The sequence below is a fragment of the Varroa destructor genome, unplaced genomic scaffold (assembly GCF_002443255.2).
Source record: "Varroa destructor unplaced genomic scaffold, Vdes_3.0 BEIS01000005.1, whole genome shotgun sequence".
Lineage (NCBI taxonomy): Eukaryota > Metazoa > Arthropoda > Arachnida > Mesostigmata > Varroidae > Varroa > Varroa destructor.
The window spans coordinates 24,230,152-24,254,262 of record NW_019211458.1 but is presented as its reverse complement, the minus strand read 5'-3'; the positions used below and the strand labels follow the sequence as shown (position 1 = coordinate 24,254,262).

General features: G+C 42.9%; 1 protein-coding gene across 7 annotated transcripts in view; it reads left to right on the top strand.

Moving 5' to 3' along the window:
* The window catches only part of LOC111251626 (uncharacterized), a 123,791-nt gene extending 104,424 nt beyond the window's left edge, over positions 1–19,367 (top strand). For 5 of the 7 annotated variants that reach the window (XM_086990585.1, XM_086990588.1, XM_086990586.1 and 2 more), the window contains 3 exons: positions 6,776–7,249; positions 15,875–16,234; positions 16,556–19,367. In XM_086990585.1, coding sequence (XP_086846711.1) covers positions 6,776–7,249; positions 15,875–16,234; positions 16,556–16,647 — 926 coding nt within the window. In that variant the 3' untranslated portion in view covers positions 16,648–19,367. The remainder of the gene's footprint in view (positions 1–6,775; positions 7,250–15,874; positions 16,235–16,555) is intronic. The other 2 variants (XM_022808362.2, XM_086990589.1) reach the window with 2 other exon arrangements.
* Positions 19,368–24,111: the final 4,744 nt, after the last annotated feature.

Here is a 24,111-nt window from a genome sequence, read left to right as displayed (position 1 = left end):
GGTAGATGTCGATTCAGTTGATATTGCAGGCGGTGCATTGCCGGCGATCGGTAACACTGGTTCTAGGATATAAAAAATGCACTTCCTCCGTCAGGTTTTTGCTTACCGCCTGTCGTCCTGGCGCTCGATGTCCGCCTCATGTTGTTATTGTTGTCGTTGTCGTCCTCATTTGTATCGAAGACTTGGATGTCGTCGAGGTGTTCACCTCATCAGGGGGCGACACTACTTCAAAGAGGAGGGGCGAGCTGGGTAATGTTTGGGGAAGAAAAATCTCAATGGATGAAACTCATTCAAGGCTCACTACGCTCTACTCACTACACAGCTCTTCAAAAAGTTGTCTTACTTGTTGTTAAAAACATACAGACACACATACGTGAACGGGTGTTTGCTATAGTTAGCTTTTAGTAGCAGCAGCAGTGGTGGAGTAGTGAAGCAGTGGCGTTTGCAACGATTTGGGGAACCAGTCAATGGGAGACGGCCAAGCGGATGCCACAAACTACTACAACAACGATTACTACTTCTGCTACGAGTGAAGAACTCGAGCTCGTCGTCTTCGTGAAGATCTGATTCTCCGTCGTAGCGCGTCAGTTATAACGATGGCTTCCGCCATCGTGCCACCAACTCCACTAGCGTCTGAAGGCTCTTCATTCACTGTCGTAAAAGGCTGGATGGAATGGGTTGGAGTCGTTCACAGAACCACCGCCATCGTCGTAATCATCAGCGTAACCACTGTCAGCATTGCCGCCATGAATACCAATAGCAGCTACAGCAGAGTCGATGTCTCTACTTGCCGAGCATGCCGACATAATCTGCTGATGCTGGGTGCTTCCGCGCTGTACGTGTGTATGTATATACACATTTATATAATATGAAGGCTTAGCTTAGCAATCGATACGGGGTCGAAATCCGCATGTAATACGTAGTCTAGCTAGCTATGGGCTGCACGAAAGTGGCCCTTTGCGACTGATGCGTACGTTACTTCAGGCCATTTTACTGCTACAAGACAGAACAGATGATAGTTACCTGACGAGTGGGCGATGATGACTCTGGGGGGGAAGGGTCGGTTATGGGGGGAAACGGAAAAAAAGAGTGGATAAAGAAACGAAAGACAGAAAAGGTTTTCCGATGGTGACTAAATAGAGCTCCATCATCACCGAGCTTCGCGCATGGTACGGACTATCAAGACGACATGTCATTGCCTCTTACGGAACTCTCGTATGAGATACTGAGGGCCAGTAGTCACCGATCAAAAAGGTTGGCGACGTCAAGTGGTAGGGCAGTCGTACGTAATGACTATCCACCCAGAATGAACAGATCGTTGCGTCGGCACATCTCATGTCACCGGCGAATTCGATCGTTTGGAATAAGACAAAGCTCTGTTTTCGTCTGGGGGATCGTTTCTGTAGCAGTCGGTCGGCTGTCAGGCCGCCGTTAAAAAGGCCGCCGAAACAGGGCTGCGGGTGGTAATTTTTTTTACCGTTTTTATACTTTGAAGAACTGATATTTACTAGTTGCTAAAGAAAAAAGAACTTATCTTACGGTTTTATTCGTTGGCTGGCAATTGGTAGCCACGTTACCTTTTCGTATACAGAACAGTACTGATAGCTTATTGGACTTAAGTTCAACGACGTTTACTAATGACATGGTAACGCTGCGTCATCACCCAAATCTGCTAGCCTATTCCTATAAGCGTGTATGTACACCTGCATCTGCTGTTATTTTGAATCTGGCTGCACGAACGATTCGAAAGCAGATGACGATGTCAACGTTATTACAACTTGAAACCCTTCGATTTCCAAATTATTACTACATAGGAATGAATTGAAACGGTACGGCAAAACGGCCCTGGCATTCACCAACGCAGACATCGTCCGGTTTTGTATCAGCGTCCGTTTGACGGCCTGCTGTTGCTGTTGCTGTTGTTGTTGTTTGGGTTGAACGCGAAGCGGCTGAGGCGCGCTACGGTTCACTGATGCGATATGTCTCTGAGCGCAATAGTCCATTTAGGACGGCAAGCACGGACCACGAATATCCGACAACGGATAACGTTCGACCGAATCGAATTACTTTAAGAATACATTTTATCAGAAAAGAGATAAAAGTGTTGACGAGCGCAGTTATAGGAATGAATTTGGTTGTAAAAATTGGTACGTCGTACTTCTTCATATGGTTGAATAACTGTTAATTTACCAACACTATAGCTTTGGCAAAAAAGCCGTAAGGACCCGAATTTCCTTACTATTGTTATTATATTCACTGCGTACAAACAGGACAAGGCTACGCCTTTTGATGGTTCTGTTTTTTAAAGTAAGCGTATTCTTGCTGCTCTGATATATCTATTCCCAACATTGTTTTCGACGAATACTCTCCAGGTAGGAATCATGAAATCTGCTAATTATATGTTTCAACTCCGCTGACGCTTTTAAGAAGCAGGAAAATATTAATACTCTCTGCGTACGGTCATGAGTTCCATGTGTGATTTAGGCCACAGTTGTAATTGAAATGTCACTTTCAGTACAGGACATGTTCTTTGTCGTTTCATTCTCATGAGCTCTTCTCATAATACTTTAGTTGATTTTGCAATTGCCGCCACTTTCTACAATGCGATACCGTTGCTCTATTGCTAGGTCGTTTTTGTGGGCATCATGAAAGGCTCCGACCAAGTGAATTTTTTCGTAACGTAACAGTTCAAGTGAAGCTCCTGGGTAGTCAGAGTCAGGGGCACCGGTTAAGGGGTGATTGTTGTTACAGGCTAGGTTGTTACAGACAAACGGGGCAAAGAGGCATACAACACAAGAGGAACAAAGGGAGAAAGAAGTGCACAGGGGCAACATATATTCCCTTTTAGTAGCGACAAGGACAACAACGACAGTAGCAGAAGTAGCACTAACCTGGTATCTGCCAAAATGGCGAGTCATTGCACAATTTTTCCCCAAGATTCAGTCACTTTTAGAAGATTCGTATCGGCTAATTCCTACCGCTTCTCTCAATTTTTTATTTTTTGACTCATATTCTCATTCTTTTACTTTCCCATTCTGTTAGTAAACGACCCTCAGTCGCTAAACGTTCGCAACTCGTCGTCGCGGGCGACCGTTCCCCGTTTCCCGGGCTACATTACCCCCACCTGAACCCAACTTTAGCTCAATTTAGCTATTTCGAAAAATAGCCTGTTTGTCTCCGCGTTGCGTGAATGCTCATGCGAGCTAGCGTCGTAGCAAGAATCGCAGAAAGTCACCACCGAAAGTCACGACAACTTGCAAGGCCCAAAACCTTCCGGTCGCTCAGCCTTACCAGCCCGGCTGTCGGCAAAAGGTTTTAACCTTGCAATGGTAGTGAAATTAGAAGGTTTATGTTGCGTTAGCTCTAGAGCTACCACTCTGCTGTCGAGACTATTACGACTGCTACAAATCCGTCGCTGTAACACTCTGACTGCGTTATCGCTATTTCTCTGCCACTAGGTCGACTCAAGTCGGAGGAGCAAGGTGCCTGCTTGGTTAGTGGGATATGGAGCGAGGGGCCGAAGGGGCAGCAAAAGGGCTGAATTGGACAGTGTTTATTAAGTACTGCTGTTGCTACTGTAGCGGTGTCGTCGTCAAAGCGACAGAGAGTCCAAGTTTTGCGCGTTAGCAGAAGTACGACCAAGTAGCGGGTAGCCTGGTTAGGCGCAGTAGCTGCTCGGGCACATAGCGAAGCAGAGCGAAAAAAGGGGTTACGCAAGATCCTTCGCCGGTGCCGTGAGCTTGCAGTTGCACTGGAACGGAAAGCACCACGTGCGCAGGCCGCGCCACGTCGTGTCATCCCTAGTAGGGTCGAGGGCATGCCGCCTCACGGAAGCTCATAGGCACAAACATCAGAGGGGTCGTTCGGTACCCAAACACGTTCAAGTTGTCTCTCTTCGTTTGACAAGTTGCAACAACTAGAGAAACAGCCCTCTATCTACAGAGAGCGGTGAGGGGCCACTGGAGTATAGTAGACGAGAACGAGAGTTAAGATAGAGGGTGATTGTCGGTTGCGAGCACTGGGCCTGGGCCTGGGCCGAGCCGGGGGTAGTGGATATGTGGGCCGGTGAGTTTGTTCAAGGGGACTGGGGAAGAAAACTAATTGTCGAGTTATTTTTTTGTCTCAAAATTTCGAGCGCACCGCTGCTTCCCCGCAGCTTTCGATGCTCAGAGGTACTGACAGAGGAGGATATCGCCTTCCACCACCGTTGGTACATCGCTAGCGGCGGTAGCAACGGGGATGCGTAGAGCTACACTCACTTAACTCACGGGCAGTTAGAAACTACGGCAGAACTGCATTGGGGCATGGGGAGACGGGAATGCTACCTACCTGGGGTAGTTTGGACGGTGAACGGAGCCAATTGCATCGCGAGTGGAGGGGGATAGCTAGTCCGCGCACTGTTCGTCGGCCATACGACCTGAACGCTAATTGAATAGTAAACAGCACCACCGTGGAGTTATTGTGTGACAACAGGCCAGAGCACGGAGGGACTGACTGGGCCAATAGGAACCAGCAATAGGACATGTTAGATGCGACAAACGAAAAAGATGAAGCTTCGAGACTGTATTTGTTTGGCCGGCACAGAATTGTTGGATAACGGTCACTACAACAACAACAACAACGGTTTCAGTGCAGCGGAAAACCTGCGCTGTAGCGACGGCAGCAAGACTCACCGTTGCCTGACAACGAGTTCGCGCCTTGTCGTATCGTCTTCCCCCACTTTAGCTGAAGAAGTAGGCAGGAAAACTACAAATCGTCCCTACAGCCGCAGTGGTTGTGCCTGTCGAACACAACGATACTTCAATGATCGGCACCGAGATGTCCCTGTTGCCGATGCCGCCCTCGTTGTCGTCGTCGCCATTGCTAGCTTGGTGTTAGCCTTAAGGCAAACCCAGCTGGGAGCCAAAGGAAAAAGAACTGTTGAAACCAGACGGGCAGCAAGAAGAGTTTGGGTGTGAAAAAGAATGTACGTGCTTGACTGAGCCGTTCGCACGATGTACGATACGCTGACACGTTAAGCGCATAAGTGTGTACCGAGGCGACGACTACGGCTCCAATGTGAGGCAATATGTGAGGACCCTTGTAGCCGCACCCTGGAACGGTAATGTGGTTTATATAAAGGCAACGGGTTAACGACCAGTACACACCTGTACATGCACATGTGCACTGAATCAAAGAGATTTTCTTTTCGCTTGAATCTAGCGATGTGCGATGCCTAGGCGTAAGTAGTTAGTCTATGCGCATGAGGTCAGCGATTAATATCCTCGTGGTCTGCTGATTACGATTCTCTTTGTCACCGATATAGCAAATAAATATTAAGAGATTCACGTCAGCTACTGCTTTACTTCAACGTTCGTTCAGAAGAAATAGCAGGCGAGATTAGTGCGTATGACATAGACACCCAAGTGGCGGTAAAATTCATGGGGAGATGATTCCACAAAGGAGTTCTTCAGCACAAACCTCTCATGTAATTGCTTGAACTCGCGCCGACATTACGACGCATCGAAATAACGATAACATCGTAGACTCTTCCCGAGCTCACTTCTATTGTCAGTTGTAAGCATTTAAAAATATATATTACTATTATCCGGGACTGTTATTGCTTCCGCTCCTAACGACGTATACTCCCCTGCACCAATACATATATGTTCGAAGATTTTGTGCGGTCGCTCATCTTCTTCACATGGTTTACCTAAACTCGCCTTGTGGGTGTGATATATTTAGAACACAAGTCCCATGTCTCCGCGCTTATGGCGTATCACCAACACGACGATATAGACCCAGGGAAGCAGAGTGTCAGGAAACAAAAAAGCCAGTAAATAATAGAATACGCTTTCGAACTCTACAGCGTTTGGAATAAGCTAACTAGCATTTATGATAAACACTTCCTATTAATTTTGAGCTCTGCCCTTCGTGACATATGTGCAACCGCGGCTGGCTTCTGCAAACGTTGTCTTCCACCCAAATAGGCCTGTGCGGGTACGCAGATCGTATTGGCTTGTTTTCTCGCGCTCGATGCTTTATGTATTATTAGGTGCTTTACGTGCGGAGACGCACTCTATGGAGGCACACTCATTGGCTGCCGGGCAAATGCACATCGTTCGAAAAGTCGTCCGGGTCAGTAGATTTGTATAGACTTCCCCATCGAGGTTAGCCATAAGGGGCTAGGTACTTGCTTCCATACTTTTTCGGCCTACGGCGCGACCGGACTGTGGTAGGCGGCACGAACTGTAGACGCCGAGGCTACCATTTCCGGCCTAACCCACTTAGTCTTGCTGACCCAGCAAGTGTTCTATGGAGGAAATGTCTGAGAAAAGTAATTCCAGACAAAAAGTAGCTAGATGCGGAAGGTGATCGTAAGGTATCAAGTTGTTGTGGACGATAAGATGATTTAATTAACGCTTTTACGACTGATGTTGGTTGTGTGACGTGTCAAAAAAGGCTGGTGACATCATTTGGGTCGAAAGAAGTTGATAAAATTAATAAGAAAGTATAAATTATTTGGCTTTCTCCTTCGAAAGTATGGCCTAAAACGACTCTCGAGTTAATCTCAATGTCTAAGTATGATAAATCTAATCGAGATAAGTTGACACAATGGCTGGCAGCCAAGCCTTTAGTCGCGGGAAACTAGCGGTCGCTGCTTCAAGTCTAGCTGACGACACATAAATACTGCACAACATTGTATGAATAAAATAATAATTTTACTGAAAATGAACGCCACAACAAACACAATGCAGAGCTTAACTTGTTCTGTCTTTATATTTAATCTTATCAGGTACACCAGTGAACCGTATTCCGATTATGGCAAAACAGGTCCTCGACTTGTACGAGCTTTACCGATTGGTTGTGGCGCGAGGCGGTCTTGTCGAAGTAATCAATAAGAAGATATGGCGCGAAATTACGAAAGGACTCAATCTGCCATCTTCCATCACATCAGCGGCATTCACTCTGCGTACGCAATACATGAAGTACCTCTACCCGTATGAGTGTGACAAGGAAAAACTTAGTCATCCTGATGAGCTGCAGGCGGCCATTGATGGAAACCGTCGCGAGGGACGTCGTTCGTCGTACAATCACTTTAACGAAATGCTTTCATCAGGAACCGCCGGTTCGGGTGGACCTGTACGTTCGCCTAGCAGCAACAATGCCCCACCCCTATCACTTGTTCCACATCGCGGCTTGCTTCAGCTCAACGGTGGACTCAACGGAAATAACAATAATCTACATGGAGCTTCCTCGGGTAAGTTGGGTAAGCTGATCAGCTGGTATCTAGTTGTATCAATTGTCGATCACAGGTGTACACATATACACATTTTAGCTTACCCTATTTTATTATATTTTCTACGCCTTTGGCCTGCTTGCTGGTGTGAACACGTCCTGAAAATGACTGCTCCGGTAAAGCGTCGAAGCCTTGCTTCCTTCACTACAGTTCACCCTCTCGCGGCTGGAATGGCTACTCCAGCTAAAGGCAGTTGTTACATTCAGAGCTGATAGTGGGCTCTCGTCAGACTTGTTCTATAATACAGTAGATAGACGGAAACGTGTTATGATTACGTTGACACATAATGATCTTATTTTGTAATGTCCAGTATCACTGCCCAGGCTACTCCCATATGTGGGCGTTTACTTACCTATGATTTAGTTTGGGTTGTGTTGAACGTATTCCGCTCATGCGTCGTCGGTCGAACTGACGACACTGGGCGTGTGCTGTATGACAGTCTCCAGCTGGCGGGAGCTTATATAGTTCACCGTCCACTAAGATTGGCAATATGCAAGCATTATAGGAGAAAAAGACCTTAATTATGTCATCGATGTGGTGCCCTGAGGCTCGCAGAGGCATAATATCACGAAAGGCATCCTGCCTGTAAGAGCAAGAAACTATTTCTTTCCGATTACCATTGAAAAAAAAATTGTGTAGCGACTTTCCCCGGACGAGGGAAAAAAGTCCGCCAGCGATTTCCTATTGGCGGTTGGCTATGGCTGCATTGTGCATCTGTACTATCTATGCGCTGCAGCATAATCGTTCAAAGGAAAAACGGTTTGATTCCTTTACGTGCTCAGCACAATACTCAATATGCTAAAACAACTTCAGCCAGCAATGAAATATCCGGATCATCAAAGCTCTTTCTTCTTTTTTTCCGCTGACACAAGTCTCCATATAATCGAAATCTCTCGATGGCCAGAGCAGAGCAGAGCATTTGCTCAAAGGTGAGCACGTGCCGTACGTCGCAGTACTGCTGAAATCGACCGAACGGTAAAACTGTTGAAAGTTACACAACAAAAATAATTAACATTAGTTAACATGAGGAGCCGCTATTGAACTTGGCTTCATCCGCAATTGAGGAAAGATCAAACATGAATCATTTGGATGGGAAAGCCACTGTCCCGAAGGCATCGAACAAAATATATGAAATCAAAGCGAAGTTGAAGACCGTTACAGGGGAACTATAGGAAGACACGGACAACGCGTCTAAGGTCAATGGTTACACAGAAGAGATGGTTTCGGCAACGAAACTCATCAGAAACGAAATGACCAAACGATAGAGTTGTTACTCACAAAATCTCATGGGTAAAACGTTATTTAAACGTGCGCTTTCAATGCATTATGTATCCGTGCCGCATTTAGCATTTAATGAATTAGTTGAACTTTTTTCTCCGAAATGAGTAGACTTCTTCGGCTTATAGGCCTTCCACTTCGCCGACCTATAAGCACTTAGGTGCTTACATGCATCTATCGTAGCTGTTTACTATTGGCCTTCGCTGGCTTTGAACGTCTTCGTTAATATACATACGTAGCTAATAGATAAGTGGCAGTTCTTATTAGTAATATTGCTGCTGAGGGCTAGCTAGTACGCACGCAGGTGTGGAAAAACATATACTGAAGCAAGAACATGCGCCCGGATAGATACGTGCATAGATGCATCGACGTGTGCCGACGTAACAAACCCTGCGAGTCGGACGTCCTGAGATATCTTCATCAGACGACGACTAGAAATGGTCTGAAGGCAATTTTGTCGACGAGAGATCTGTGGTTCTGACATCTACAGCACTAACAAGGCATGCCCAAGTATCCTCCACTCGGCTACCTAGCTAACGCTGAATCAATAAAGCAGGCTTAAATAACAAGCATTAGCTGCCGATAGATTTGTCGTGATGGTCATTTCGTCGCTGATGAAGAACTGTTGGAAAAATTGATTTGTACTGTTTTTTATTTGACTTTATTGACGCAATGCGGGCGACTGGCCAAGTAGCGTTACTTGGTTCGTTTTGTTATAGGCGACAGCAGCGGTGACGCTGTATGGCCACAGGCACGTTAGCTATTCAGTGTATTTTGTTCAACAGATCCTTACAGATTCAGATTCACAGTTCGGATTCTCAGATTCGACAGATTCTGTTGGATGCCTTATAGAGTACGTCCTGCTATCATTGTGCGTATGACTCTGTTGGGGTAGGATAGTCCTCTTTGCGACGACGCTACGAGATGGTTTCGCTGAAGGCAAAGACTCATTATCGCCGCTGCTGTTTTTACCCTAAAAGTCGTCGTCGTATTGAAAAGAAACTCGTAAAGGTAGTGACTGTACTCCCTGCTAGACGTTTTAGAAGCAAATAGAAAAAAGCTAGCCACTTATGTTATCGTAGACGGTAGTAAAACTTGTAGCCTATAGTCGTACTTAATGATATAAACTAATATGAATACCAATATAGGGGCTGGATGCAGTGTAGAATGCTCGTTTCCCGGCTAAAGAAACATGCCGTCCACAGCTTAATCATGATTGTTCTAGCGTGGTCGATGTATATAGAAGTGCTGAGGATAATTTGAAGCAAAAAGTTCAATGTAATGCTAAGTTATTATGGCAAAGATTAGTCTACGCTTACTTATATCTCCCTCGCAGCATCACTTTGTAGCGACTGGCAGAACAAAAATTATAGTACGTATGTCTGATATATCTTTAATTACCGCTAGAAACTTTCCGTTACATTAGCAATAAAATGATTCGATTATGGTCGTATATGAATCAAACCCTACTATAAACGATAGCTTCGGTAGGGCGTTTCTCATCTGATAAAGTTAAAAACATGCCTTCTAACATCTTCCGACATATCGCCACAACGTAACCGTATCACTTAATATAAGGCTATATGCATCACCCTCGCCTAGGGGCCAGGCTGCCGTTTAGGATAAACCCAAGTATGTGGCCTTCCTGTAAATCGGTATTAAATAGTTCGCAATAACTAGAGCCACTACAATGGTGATTAGGCAAAAAGTAAACACACCATCAAACTCCCGGCAGATGGCGTTCGAGCGCGCATTATCAATGCAGCGTTATGTCGCTACGTTTGCCATTGTTGTTACGGATACTGATGTTCTATTGTTGCTACTTCGGCTGCTAGTGGCACTAACGAGCTCAGGTGGCAATTTCCTTAAGGATTTGAAAGCGTAGAGCGAATGGCGTGATGATCCCTTTCGACAAAAGATATGATGGCCTAAAAGCGATTCCGGCGTCAGGTATCTGCGCCTACCAGTGGTGTGCTTCAAAACGGCCTAGCGTTAAAAATATTCCCAGTAGGCCGAAAGCAGTAGACATTGGCATGTTATTTGTGAAGCGGCAAATAGGCGACCCACAGTGGTGATAACCGGACGCGGGAATGGTTGCGCTTTTTAGGAGCTGGAGGGAAGAACTCTTCTTTAGTGGCAGAAGACGGCTGCTGATGAAAAAATGACGAAAAAAAAAATGTAAGAAAAAATGAGAAAAAATTAGGGAAGGTCCAGTCGTTCTGAGTTACTCGGTTTGGCCATAGTGCGGCTATATACATCTAACAGATGGACACACATATCTCCTTTAGCAGAGCATAGGGACAGACTCAAAATCGATTGCTTGGCGAATTCTGTTGAATTGAAGTCCGGTCGAAATGCTAAAGGGCCACAGGTAGTCTTATGTTTTGGGTGGAACTCCTTCAATATATATATAGTTTACGCAAATGAACGTTTTTTCGTCTAACCTGCCAATTCAAGGAGTTGGCTTCCGGCTAGGAGTCGATTTTTAAAGATTTATTGTAAAAACCGAATGAAGAGACAGTCGCAAGTAGGATAGTGTGTACCTTCGACACAATTCGATAAATAGAAATTTAATCAAAATAAAATCAACATTTTGATACGATAGGTGGTAAAAATATTGGGCGAGATGTGTTATATATGGGTTATAATTTCGTAGTGGTCCGTACAGAAATACCCATATCACCACTTTCAATGGTTACCTGTGTACTTTTGTTTGAATGAGCATGTACACACCGAACATTCAGACTATAGTCATGCGGTTTTAGACAATCAAGAGGCGGTCGATATATATTTATTCGCTGCTGGTGATTGATGCTCACTTGTTCAGAAAACGGTCAAGCTTCGATCGCGTCGATCTACTTCTTTGTCGCTGAACAGGAACGAACATTTAAGGATGGATGAGAACCGTTCAACGAAATTTTTGTCTGTTTAACAGCGAATGGTTACTTGCCGTGAAAAGGGGACGATAGGTTTCACGCAAGTGGGCTCTAGGCGCTGCGGAAATCGTGCCATGACACAGATGGGAATTAATTATACAGGCCAACTTATGGATAACTATAATGATAATCGGTCCTAACATAAATTTAAAACGGAAAAAAATACAACGAAGGAGTCTAGTATGTACATTATGTATGTGTACGGACGGAGTCGTGATCCCGATCAATCAAAAGAGTTAATTAGTTAAACTTTCTTTCTGATTGAGCTTGTATCACAAATGAACAACTAAATCCAATGCTAATATCTAGGTCGTCTTATGATTAGATAGCTCCCATTTCCGTGGGTCTTCCTCTTTCTTGTTTTTCTATGCGATACTTATTATCATTATTATAGTAATTGTAATGTTGGATGATGCGTTGGATCGAGCTGCGCACAAATAGATCGATATCGTTAGTTTAATTTCAATAAGCTGGTGATGCTCAATGATGAGGTCCAATGGCCGACCTCAGCGTCAGCGTCACCGTCATGTGTTACGTCAAAGTATCGTCGCCATAAACCATTTACGGCGCCTTGTCAAATGGTGTTTCAGAACGAAGTAGCACAATCCGAAGTCAGCATGGAGTAATCCTCAATCCAGACGCGATATAAAGTGAAATAGCATTACACAAGGGTGCTGCACTAAACTATCAATCAATCCAGTCTCAAGTGATACATCAGTGAACTTGTGCCAACTGCGATCTTCGATATTATCATATATGAATACATCAAACGATCGCTATCTCAGCGTGAGGTTCGCTCGAGCGCGACCGCTCGTACGGTTCTTATGATTTTTCAACATTGCCTCAGCTGAGACTAACACGTAACGGACAGGGACACTTGATCCGATGATGATTCAGGGCGATTACTGGCCTTTTTTGTTTTCGCTTTTCTCGAATTAATGAAGATAAATATGATTGACAATTAATAATACGCCATTTCACTCAACCGAACACCGATGTTTTATGCCGCAAAAAACAAACTTTTACCTCCCGCAGTACTAACGTTGTTCTACGTATTGGAATTAATTGAAATCGTCGAGAAGTTAGAAAAGGGAGGACAAGCGAAACAACCATATCATGCCGTTATTTCACTCGATCGCCGACCACTAATCAGCATGGATTTATTAGTCTTACGATTCCCTTCATCCAGCGGTCTGTTGGACCGCTGCTGGTTCATCGAATGCCCAGAGACTGGCTTAGCGAGCAGCGTCGCTAAAGAAAATGAAGAAGAGGTAGACATCGCTGCTAGTGTGCCGACTCGTCAGGGCATCGGTCAGATCGTTCGTTGGTCTTCTGGTTCGGCTGCTGTATCTCGTGCGTACGCTGGTACTCCGGGTCGCCGTATGGAAACTGCCGGCCTCCTTTATGGAGATGCACTTGTGCGCGGATTCGCGCACTGCACGCTATATAGGCCTAGAGGAAGGGAGCAGAAGCAAGATAGTGGGGTGCTTGGTAGCGCGCCTTTAAATTGGTGTAGACTATTCAGCAATGTACACAACCACGCAGATAAATAAATTTACAAATATGTACCTCATGCTCAAGACATCTTTGTGTACATATATGTAGATATAATATCTATGTAGACTCGCGTGTATGTAATACGTATGCTGTGTGTATGTATGTATATTCGAATTGTCATTTCTCTCCCGCGGCGTTTGGGGGGCCTCTGCCATCGTCGCCGCGGTCGCAGCTGCTGATGCTGTTCTTGCTAACTGCGATAAAGATGGCGGCAACAAAGTGGCCGATTAGAACAACACTGCACATAACAGCAACAAACATCAGAGGACGATTTGTTCATCCTTTGCGGACGCCTGTTGTTCCTGCCATTGGACAGGCACATTTAAGTTACTGAACAATGAGACAGTCCAAGTTAGCCAGCATCGGCGCGACCAGTCGGTCCATTGCCGCGAGTTGAGCAAATTGCTTAAAATATGAGGGATTGGCTACAAAAGTCATTCCAAAAAGAGTGATCCTATATAAATTCGCGAGTACGTATGGACGCAATCGCATCACCTTAACTTACATACATGTATGTATGCTTTAGTACATATACATATATACAATCAAGATAACAGTTTATGATAGTGGCATGTGGCAGAAGTGGCGCTAAAACGCATAGCGTAAGTAAGATGTCTGCGTCGGGGGCTCATGTGATCATAGATGTACACACGCGAAGCGGGGTTTCATTAAAAATCCAAATGAAGTAATGATAAATTATATGAAAAGGTTAATATTTTTATCATCAACGTAACAATCGCCATTGCATAGCCGGTGAATTTCTGTTGGTATTTGGAGTTTCGCTTGAGCGTTTATCCTCGCTTAATTACGCTGAGAAAATAACAAAAAATATTCAATGGTCCTATGCTATTGGTGGTAATAAACACCCGTTTGTCTGATCACTGTTACGTACTAGATGATACTCAACGATGATTCTGAAAAATCTATCTAACACAAATTACAGTAGAAAAAATATAAAATATTAACAACGGTAGAAATGGCTCAAGGAGCTAAATCTGTGCTGTCGTTTTAAAGTTCCCTCTTTTATCAGTCTGCTTTCGCGAAGGAACCATTGACGGGTCTTCACTTGCTATTATAATAAAAACAGAACATGAGTTAAATTCGCACATTAAGGTAGCGTCTTGGGCTAAGCGCGGGCTTCAGTAAAAAGGGTCCACTTCACTTGTTGTCTGAATATGTAGGATTGACATTTGCCTACTCTAAGTAGTCCCTGTATGTTCGACATAGCTTGTTAACAAACAAACTCCTATTCGAGATTTTATTTATAACGAGAAATTCACCAATATAGTCGGCTATTTGCTCCCTATACGCTAACTTAAAAAAGAAGTTTACTTCTTTTAGTTGCCATCGTCAGCCACACGCGTATAAAAAGATCCAGCTCATAATTTTATATACACTTACCAGCTTACCCTTTCATTCATATCGAAGCGCCTTGCAAGCCTCCAACTACAGCCAGCTATCATCGGTTCGTGACTGGGTATATATACATCTATCGACCAGCATATACGAAAAAATAGAAGTACGACTGTTTATGGTGATGGTGCTAACTTAAGTGCTATGTTTCGTTGCATGGCCAATCCAGTCGTTTTAAATGGCTGGATTTTTCAAATGTTGTCTTCCACCGGAGAAAGCTGTCGAGCGTGAGTCGCCTACAGCATCTCGAATGCCACCGTTCGCCGATAGATCCAAGAGCGTCGTTGTTATGACGACGCTCACGATCATCAGCACTGCGGCAGTTGTTGTAGCCTGAGCATTGTCGAGTTCCGTGTGAGTCGGTGTCCACGACGTAAGCTATTACTATGTGTCTACGTACATAGGATGAGGCTACGAGCTTTACTATTGAAGCACACGTAAGAATTCTGCGCTGCTTGTCTCACGTCGTTTTTACTTCATCGTTTGTTGTTGTTTCGGTTTGGATTCCCATGTTCGTCTGCCACCGCTGGCCATAGAAAATGTTACCGAGAGAGAATCACAGAGAAAGCGACTCCTTCGATCTTTTTTCTGTCTGCAAGAAGGATTTTCAAGCGCTTCAAAACACCGCACCCAGCGGGAGCTCGTCGAATTAATGATGCCTCGCAGTCGATTAAACGACAAACGAAACGAAAAGCTGATTCAATAATGGTTCTACTGAGGCTGGCGACAGTTGCTAGTGACTCCTCTGCTGCGCGTACTTTTCGATTCGAAATAATTCTATTAATATTGCATTCACATATGTGGAACAGCGTCGACGGAGAGACAACGAACAAAAACGTTCGGATGAAGACAAGGATGAAGATACGCAGAGTAATTAAAATATTAGTCCGGTTGTATTACTGTAACATCGGTGGAGTTGCCACTTGGCAGGAGAGTGTAATGAGGACACCTTTTTTTTAGAATAAAGAACCAAATAGAAATAAAGAAGAACGAAGAATGCTGCGACTATATTAGCTGTTTCCCTTGCTTAATTACGAAGAGTTTCACGTGAAACGAATTACTGTGCTTGGATCTTATACTTTGAATAAATGACTATTTAGATAGTTTGTTTCTTTCATCGAAATTGTACCTAAATTACGATAACGAGGACCGTAAAAAAATTCGATCGCTTACACCCTTATACTATGCCGGAACAAAAGTTTAACAATGAACACGCCCGCTAAACGAACCAATAAAATTATGATTAGTATAGTATAACAATTATATCGTGGTTGGCTATGGAAACAACTAGGATGCCGCTTGGATTTTTAAAACCCTAACTTATTAACGAAATCGAATAGGATCTAAAGAGAGCAAGCTATACATATGGTTTACCTAGACCTTCATTTTCGTGTTCACGCTTATCCAACAGGTGAAGAGGACAACAGTATCGGTTCAATGATCGCTGGAGCTGGCGGAGGTCTTCTAAGCGGCCAGGAGCAGGCGCTCAATCTCGACGTGAAAATGGAACGTAGATCGCCTCCATTGCCGCCTGGCCTCGGCAGCCTTCCGCCTTCATCGCAGCCTCTGCCCTCGTCATTAAAAAGGAATCTGTCATCGTCTGGGGGCGCAAATAACAGTGGCTCCCCACTCGATCAGTTGAGTCCATCGGATCACCTGTCAACGGCGCAACAAATTAAGAAACTCTGCGCGGAGGAACTTATAAAAACACATATACAGCAGCAGCAGCAGCTACAGCAGAGTAAAGCTCTGGGACCTCTCCTTGGCAAAGGTAGGCGAAGCTACTATTTCTAATTAGTGTCAGTAGACTAAAGGAGTGAGAATTAAGTAAATTCGGATTTCGTGGTCGTGTAAAAAACGTTCAGTTAGTAGTCTTCATGCGAAAAGGTCCGTTGAAGGTATTTGCGTCTCATAATATTAGCAATGATTCTAAGTACGACCGTAACGCAGACGCTAGCAGCGCTTTACATGATTTTCCTAATAGCTTACTTACGCTTTCGATATGTTTGTCTTGTACCAGAAACCCTTGATCCTGTTTCGATATTATAAGCAGTCTAACACTGCATAATGTTCTTTTTTATTTTGTTTGTAGATGGTCGACCGGTTGAAGCTGGAATACCAGTTAGTATGGAAATCAATGGTATCCTGTATCAAGGGATTTTGTTCGCGCAAACTAAGATTTGAGCTGCGATTAGAAACCATCGGATACAACACTCTGAGAGGAAAATCATCCACACAAGATTTTCAAGGGACAAGACGCAACAGTAACGACGCCATCGACACAAAGGCAGTAAAGCGTATGAGCATAAAATACAACAGAAGACGTGTCGAAAGGCGTCCGGCCTAGGACTGGCCTTATCGTCAGGACTAATCTTGAGGCTCTGTATGATAAAGAATGCGTGCGAGTACTGTTTGGGAAAACGTAACACTGAGAACAAGTTCGGTTCATTCCACCCAATTCGATATGTCGATATCGGTAACAGCTACGTTGTTAGAACAAGATCGACAGGGGTGATTCCTTTGGTTCCCGCGCACCCGCCTACTGCTGGATTATTAGACTTATTTCATAAACAAATAAGTGTTGTAGGAACATACAGAAAACGATACCTAATGTGGAACGAACATACACACAGCGTATGTATGTCGAGCATATGTGTTACATCTAGGCTGTCACAGGCGACTCATGTCCTAGATAACAACGCTTCTTAGCAGATTAATTGATTCTAGTGGAAGGCGAACTATCTCTAACCGTGACAAAAAGCCGCTAAATGAAAGAAAGCCATCCTGTAATAGTGCGAAGCGCTGTGAAGTAGTACGAGGTGGTGAACACGCTAGAAAACAACTTTTCATCCTCCCCCCTCCCCCCTCCGCCCGCCTTACGCATATTATGAAACGCATATGCAGTCATGTGGTAATAGCAGACGACGTACGAACACATGTGCACGAAATCTGGAGGACATGACAGTCTTGCATAACAGGCTACTGCTTCAAAGATAAACAAAGACCTACAACGAAGAATATAACACTACAGTAACAGTGTGAAGAACAGTTGCTTTTTCAGTTTGGCTGTCCTACGCGTTTGCGTTGGCGGGCGACAGAGCCAAGACAGTAAGCAGGAAGTGACTGCGATGGATGGAGAAGGCAAGAACGAATGTAGCGCATTTACCCTCGAGCATCTCAAAATCAAATGCAATTACTATAGGGACAAATTAAGGACTAAAGATTGTCAGCGTGAACATGATTCAGCCCTCAAATACATTAGTTACTTCTAGAATTGTGTATTATGGGTTAAATAGGTCGGGGCAATAGCCATGTTGAGAAAATCGGGAACAAACAACGGAAATTTTTTTCACGTTGATCATAATTTCGTTTCATTGACATAATTATTACTTTTCTCTCTCTCTCTCTCTCTATATATATATATCTACGTATATATATATATATACGTAACAAATATTTTTGTTGTAGTTATATTACTATGTCTATAATCACTAACTGTGTAATAAGCCGACTAGCAAGCGGATATAAATTAAAGGGAATGTGTAGGCGTAAAGGCTGAAGGAGAGTTGACGTGGGAGACAACAATCCTCGTTATTTAATCTGTGACATTATCGGCGGTAGTGATCCTACCCGCGAAGCAATTACGCCTGAAAAAAATACTAATGGGCAAGACAAATAGGTCTACTGCAATGTACTCGCGAAAAGAGGTTGCAACAAGAGACGATGAAATTGATGCAGGAAACGAATGCATATTTATTTTGTGGCGACGAAGTACAGCGAATCACACCGAGAGATAAACAGCTGCCACGGCAGAAGAGAACAAAGGAGACCCTCGAAACTCCTGGACTCAAGGATAGCACAATGGACGAACGTAGAGAACGAAGATCAAGCGTTAATCGATACGATAGCGGCTAAGTACAAGTACTAGCATTTCATTAATAATAGAATCATTCATCTTCCGTTCTTATTATCAAAGGAGATACACATTGACTCAACGTCAACAAACACGTGGATGCGAACACGTCTAACACGCATATCCGACGCAGATAGAGAGAGCGTGCTCTGTAATACCGTACCAAACTGAAATCCGCAGAATCGTGTTAGTGTTCGAGAAAGAGGTCATCGAGTCTTAAATATCGTCAACAGTAGAATATAAAACAGCATAAAAAGACCAAAAAAAATCTATCATACGAATGGATATTATAGTATATCTAAGAAGTCGGTCATTATAGAGTAGCGGAATGGTCTCATGGTCTCACCTGCTGAAGCTGGATTTTCTCGTCGTATGACGCAGTCTCGTCGCCTCTTGATGTTGTAAATAGTTTTTGATGAGCGATAGATGTGGCACTATTCAGCATCGAGTAGTTCTAGCTGTACGACTGGGGTATATATATAATTAATACTGATCAGTTCAGGATCTAGTAGGAAGGAGTATGGAAATCCTAGGTAACACAGGAGAAGGGGACGAATAATCAACCACCCTTCCCTCTCTACGTATCCTGGTCAGCGCCCGCAAGAAGAAAGCGGACGCGGATGGATAAAATGACGTCAGTGTAAATATGAATGTGACGCAGCATCAACGATATCTGAAGGAACTAAGCATAGAGGGCGAGTGAAAAGATAAATAACAATGATGAATTATTATAATAATGATAAAAACATATTGAAGAGGAGGGCAGACAAGCGATAATAGCAACAAAGTGGCTCAGCAGTGATAACAAACCGATGCTAACTTCGACGTTACACTGAATAGCGTTGAGGAAAAATACGAATGAATGCATATGAATGCAGCAGAAGGACATGATGACATACAAACTGGAACAAAAATAAATGGAAATAAAGCAGACAGAAAAGAAGCAACAGTAATAAATCAATCAATAAACACTACTGGTTCACCCTCAAAATCGTGTACTTTCTTTTCGCGGGAAATGGAAATAACCTTGAGGAGCCTTAATAAAAAAACAATTTCATTTTTTTTATGAAAAAAATGTTAGTTATTAACGAAAAGCTATAGTTGGCCAAACTAAAAAGTTTCTCTAGACCAAAACGTAGATTGATACATCTTAATTTGCGAGAAGAGTCCTTTTTAGAATAGAGGAGCTTTGATTGGCCATATATATTTATGGTAAAATTGCAGCTATTTGCTAGGATTGCGAGCAGTAATAACTGAGGTACGTTTGATAAAAGACAGACCATCAGGGCCGGAATTCTTGGTTATATAATGTTCTAAGGGCCGCAAAAAGTCGTAAGTGCTGTTCTTCAAGGAACTGTGAAGTATTAACTCTTATCTCGCAGGGATTAAATAGTAAACCTCGTGGCATTTGAGTGAAATGATTACAGGTTTCTGTTGCAGAAGCCCAGGCCACTAAAGCCAGGTGTCGGGAAAACCTAAATCATTTATCAAAAAGCTTCTGCTCAAAAGCGCACAGAATCAATAGTCAGGTGGGAAATAGTTCTTCATTAAGGTGAAGTGATTCACATATATTTAGTGCCCAGCGAATCTTGCCCAAGATATTCTCTTTTACATCTCAGCATTAATAAATCAGATTAGAGACTCTTTTCTTTTTTGCAACGGACTGATTCAACAATTTAGACTAGCGGCGCTGCTTTCGGGAGTAGAGAGTTCTCACATATTTGGCAGAAGTTGCCTAGAAAATATGCTGATTCAGTTGGAGAAGGCTCAGTCCTGTTCTAAAGATACGTGTACAATTCGGAAGACGTTTGGGTTCATCCAATGATTGGATATTTCGTATGGGATTTTTCAGGAAGCGTTTAACAAACCAATTGGAAAACAACATAACTAATAATTTGCAACGCGCCATTTTATAAATTTTGGAAAATCTACATGCTGTCCTCAAACATCTAAATGTTTACTTAAACTTACTGCAGTGTTCCTGAGCCATGGCTATGCAGAACACCTTTAAGGCTTAAGTGATTATACGTCGTCGAATAGGTTATTTCAACGTTGGCCTGCAGTGGGTCGACGGACTGCAATGTTTCTAACAGTGTGAGGAATAAATGTTCAACTCAGTATACGGGGTTAGCTAGACACTAGTGCTACCGGGTTTGCCTATCCAGGCTAGAAAGCGTGCTTCCGGCCTAATATCTTACCACTGAAAAAGCTGTTCACCTAAAATCAAGATAGGAAAAGTTTTATTATTTAGATCAAATACACATACAAGTAATCCAAAAGAGAAATTATCAGATGAAGACGGTATGTACAGGACTAATACCCGTTCTGAACGTGCTTTATTTTTCTATTAGACAAGGACTAGTACGCAGCTCAAACGAATTAAATAACATGGTCACTCCTTAATCTGCTGAACAGCTGATTGACGCGTTCGTTACAATCACATCAGAAACCTTACATAGACCTACAACAAGGTGGATTGGATACGATTTTTAAGCTCGAATTCGAGGCAATAGGCGCGGTCGTCTCGATGGATTTTTCAAATCATATGTACCATTACGCCAGTATTTTGCATTTATCCTACATAGCTTTTTTTTTAGTATAGAGAAAAAAACAACTTTTGGTGCCAGTCGTATTATGGAGACGTTATTTTCGGCAAATTCGGTTTTAAACTTTTTATCGTGCGTGAGTTGGCTCACCTCAACCACAACGCATCAATCGCGCATTTGTATAGAGACAATGGGTACCCGCCGTACGTGCGATCAATAGTATATCCAGATTGCTGGATGATGACACTGGTGAAACTAACTTTCAATAACTTGAAAAGCTTCCTAGGAAACCCTGTAATCTTCTAACACTACCAAATTAGAAATAAACGGTAACAATCTGTCCTTTTCCATTGCAAATAACTAGCAATAATAATAATAAGGTGTGTAGCACGGATGAAAAACGAGAAATAAACGTTGCGTCCATGACACAAATCGATGCGCTTTTGTTTACTCGTTTATTGTTATCTGCATCTAAATTTTAGGGCGCTCAAGAAACCACTACTGAATTTTCGGGTGGAATTACGGGAATTAACGGGCAATTTGGCCGTTTAGATAAGCCCTAACGGTTAGCCAGCCATTTTTTGCCGATTTGGGCTTTTTGGTTGTTTTAAGCCTTTGCATTTTTCGGACTTCTAACCTATTATCGACACAAAGTTTGATTTCGCAGGTATATTATATAAGTAGCGCTATTAAAGGACCCTTTAGAGAATCCAACCCTACCGATGTCGCTTGACGCACAATGATGACTAAAATTATAGACATTAGTTATTTGTGGGTTAAAAAAGGAACATTTTGAAAAGACTAAGGAGCGGTTTGGATCCCGACCTGATCCGTTATCGCGAACGACGATCACGGTAAGCATAACCATGAGAAATGACACTTTACGCAGACGTAAAAACAACTCGTTCGTTAGCGTATTTTTTTGTTTTTATTTAAATACAATTCTACAAATAAAGCATCAGGAAATCTAGATGTCGTACCCTGTTTATAGTCCATGTGCTTTCGTACTTACAGGATTTCTTAAAATGATCCCCTGCTTATTACCTCTTTGAGCTATTTGATAAATCCTACATTGCTGTGCAATTTTACATTTAACATCTATTTTTGTACCAAGATGCTCTTTTCACATCTGTCGGCTGTTGTAATAAATTTTAATTTTGTGAGACACACGGAGCAGTTCGTTACTATTAGGCCGTCGTCTCACGAAACGCGAACTTTATAAATATTAATAGACAGTAAACAAGAGCAGTACCAGATGTTCGCACGCTAGAAAAAAGTTCCGTGACAGTTTGAGGGTTTCTATTCCACCTCCGTACAATATATAGGAAATAACAGTCTGTAGTCAAATAAGGCTGTCTGAAAACTGGGGCCTACTAAAATACCGCTAGTAGAAATAGTCAATTCCGTGTACATCTAACATCATGCTTTGCCCATAATATACGTTGGGCAGTATTGTCACGTGACAACAGGTCAATCTAAGTTGAAAGGAAGTTTATAATGAATGCAACTAGAATAGCAATAGAAGGTGAACGTATAAGAAAAACACGGTCAAATATAATGCGTACAAAATAAGCCTCGAAGGCATACAAACCTTTATAAAAAGACTGTCTAGATTTTTATATTCGGCCTGTAATAGCTTTACAGTTGGACAAGACATACGACTGTAACCAAAAATAATAGATTGATAATTAGAATAAACGTTGCTCTATTCATCGACTGCGATTTCAATTATATGATGTATAATATATATAGAATATTCGCATTTCAATTTAAAGTCATTTCTCTGTTCTGAATTGGAGAATTGAAGAATGGCCCTGCCTATTGTCGCTGAATATGACTGTTTTGCAAACAGTAATACTCAGCTGAGAAACGCATCTCGATTATTATTTCAAACGGAAACAAACTACACCGGTAATGACCGCTGAAATGTACAGGTATTCATAAAACACGTTTTTGGACCTCTGAAACTAGTTGGCGCACTCACAGATATACCGTCTATGTGCTTAAAATCACATCACCGGAGCAAACAAAATAAACAAGTAGGGCCTTTATTACATAATCAAATAATTTTGTAAATGCTATAATTGTTCGAAAATATTGTATTGCCACATGGCAGATAGGAAAAAAATGAGATAACCTGCGACGCTTAACAGACCCTGTTCCAGGTACTCGAATTATTACTGCATTATGACAAAAAAAAAACATTCGTTGCTGCGTATTTTGGTTTCCATTCGAATTTGCGTGTATCCCAAAGATCACGTATCTGTGGTGTTATGTTTTTAAGAACTACTGCTCTTGTAACGACTATTAAATTATCGTTTGATCGATGTAATATGTTGGATTCAATTGTTTAAAGAACTGTGGATCTTAAAAAGCTACTTCCATGCTTGTCTCAGTTCGACAGTCTCGATGAAGCATGTATATTGCTGCGGTCCACTATACTGAAACAGCACTTCGAAATACTAATTCGTATTTTTTACGGCACCTTTTCCAAGGTTAACAGAGAACTACCACAAACGACGCCCACAGATGAAAGTTGAACTTAGCAATTCAGTGTCATTCACATTGGCAACACGTATCGTCCATGGGGATTTCGGGCCGAACTTGGTCAGGTTCTACATTCCAGACGAACGGTCTCCGAATGTGAAGACGCTTTGTAACTTTATGTATAGCTGGTATAGGCAACTGTGCACCGCTATGTAAAGTATGTTAGCCGCGCAAGACTATTCAATGCTTTCCTACCACAAAGGCGCCCACTAACAAGCTGGAGCTATTCCAAAAGGAATGTCGCACCTAACGGAACTGTTGATGGAGAGTACGCGTCAAGATCCTGGTTCACCTTGTCATAGACTGGCTGATGAGGTTCTCCAACGCTTTTTCACGTTTTTCAGTTAAACAGCATGAATTTCGTGCAAATCGGATTCCGTCTGACTTCATGTGGCATACAGCTTCAGGACATATCTGGTGTCTATCGGGTAGTGTCACAGGCGTTTTTCGTTGTGTTCGCGAATCTTAAGTCGACGTTTGATGCGGCTTTCAGAGAATATGGTAGTAATGCTTGCGTTCTACGAAATATGCTATACGAAATCAGAGAACTGGGTGAGCATAAATGGTAAGGTGGTCTGGCTAGAATATTCGCCCAGTCAACTCGCGTAGCGTAGGGTGATAACGTGGGTCCTGCTACTACTG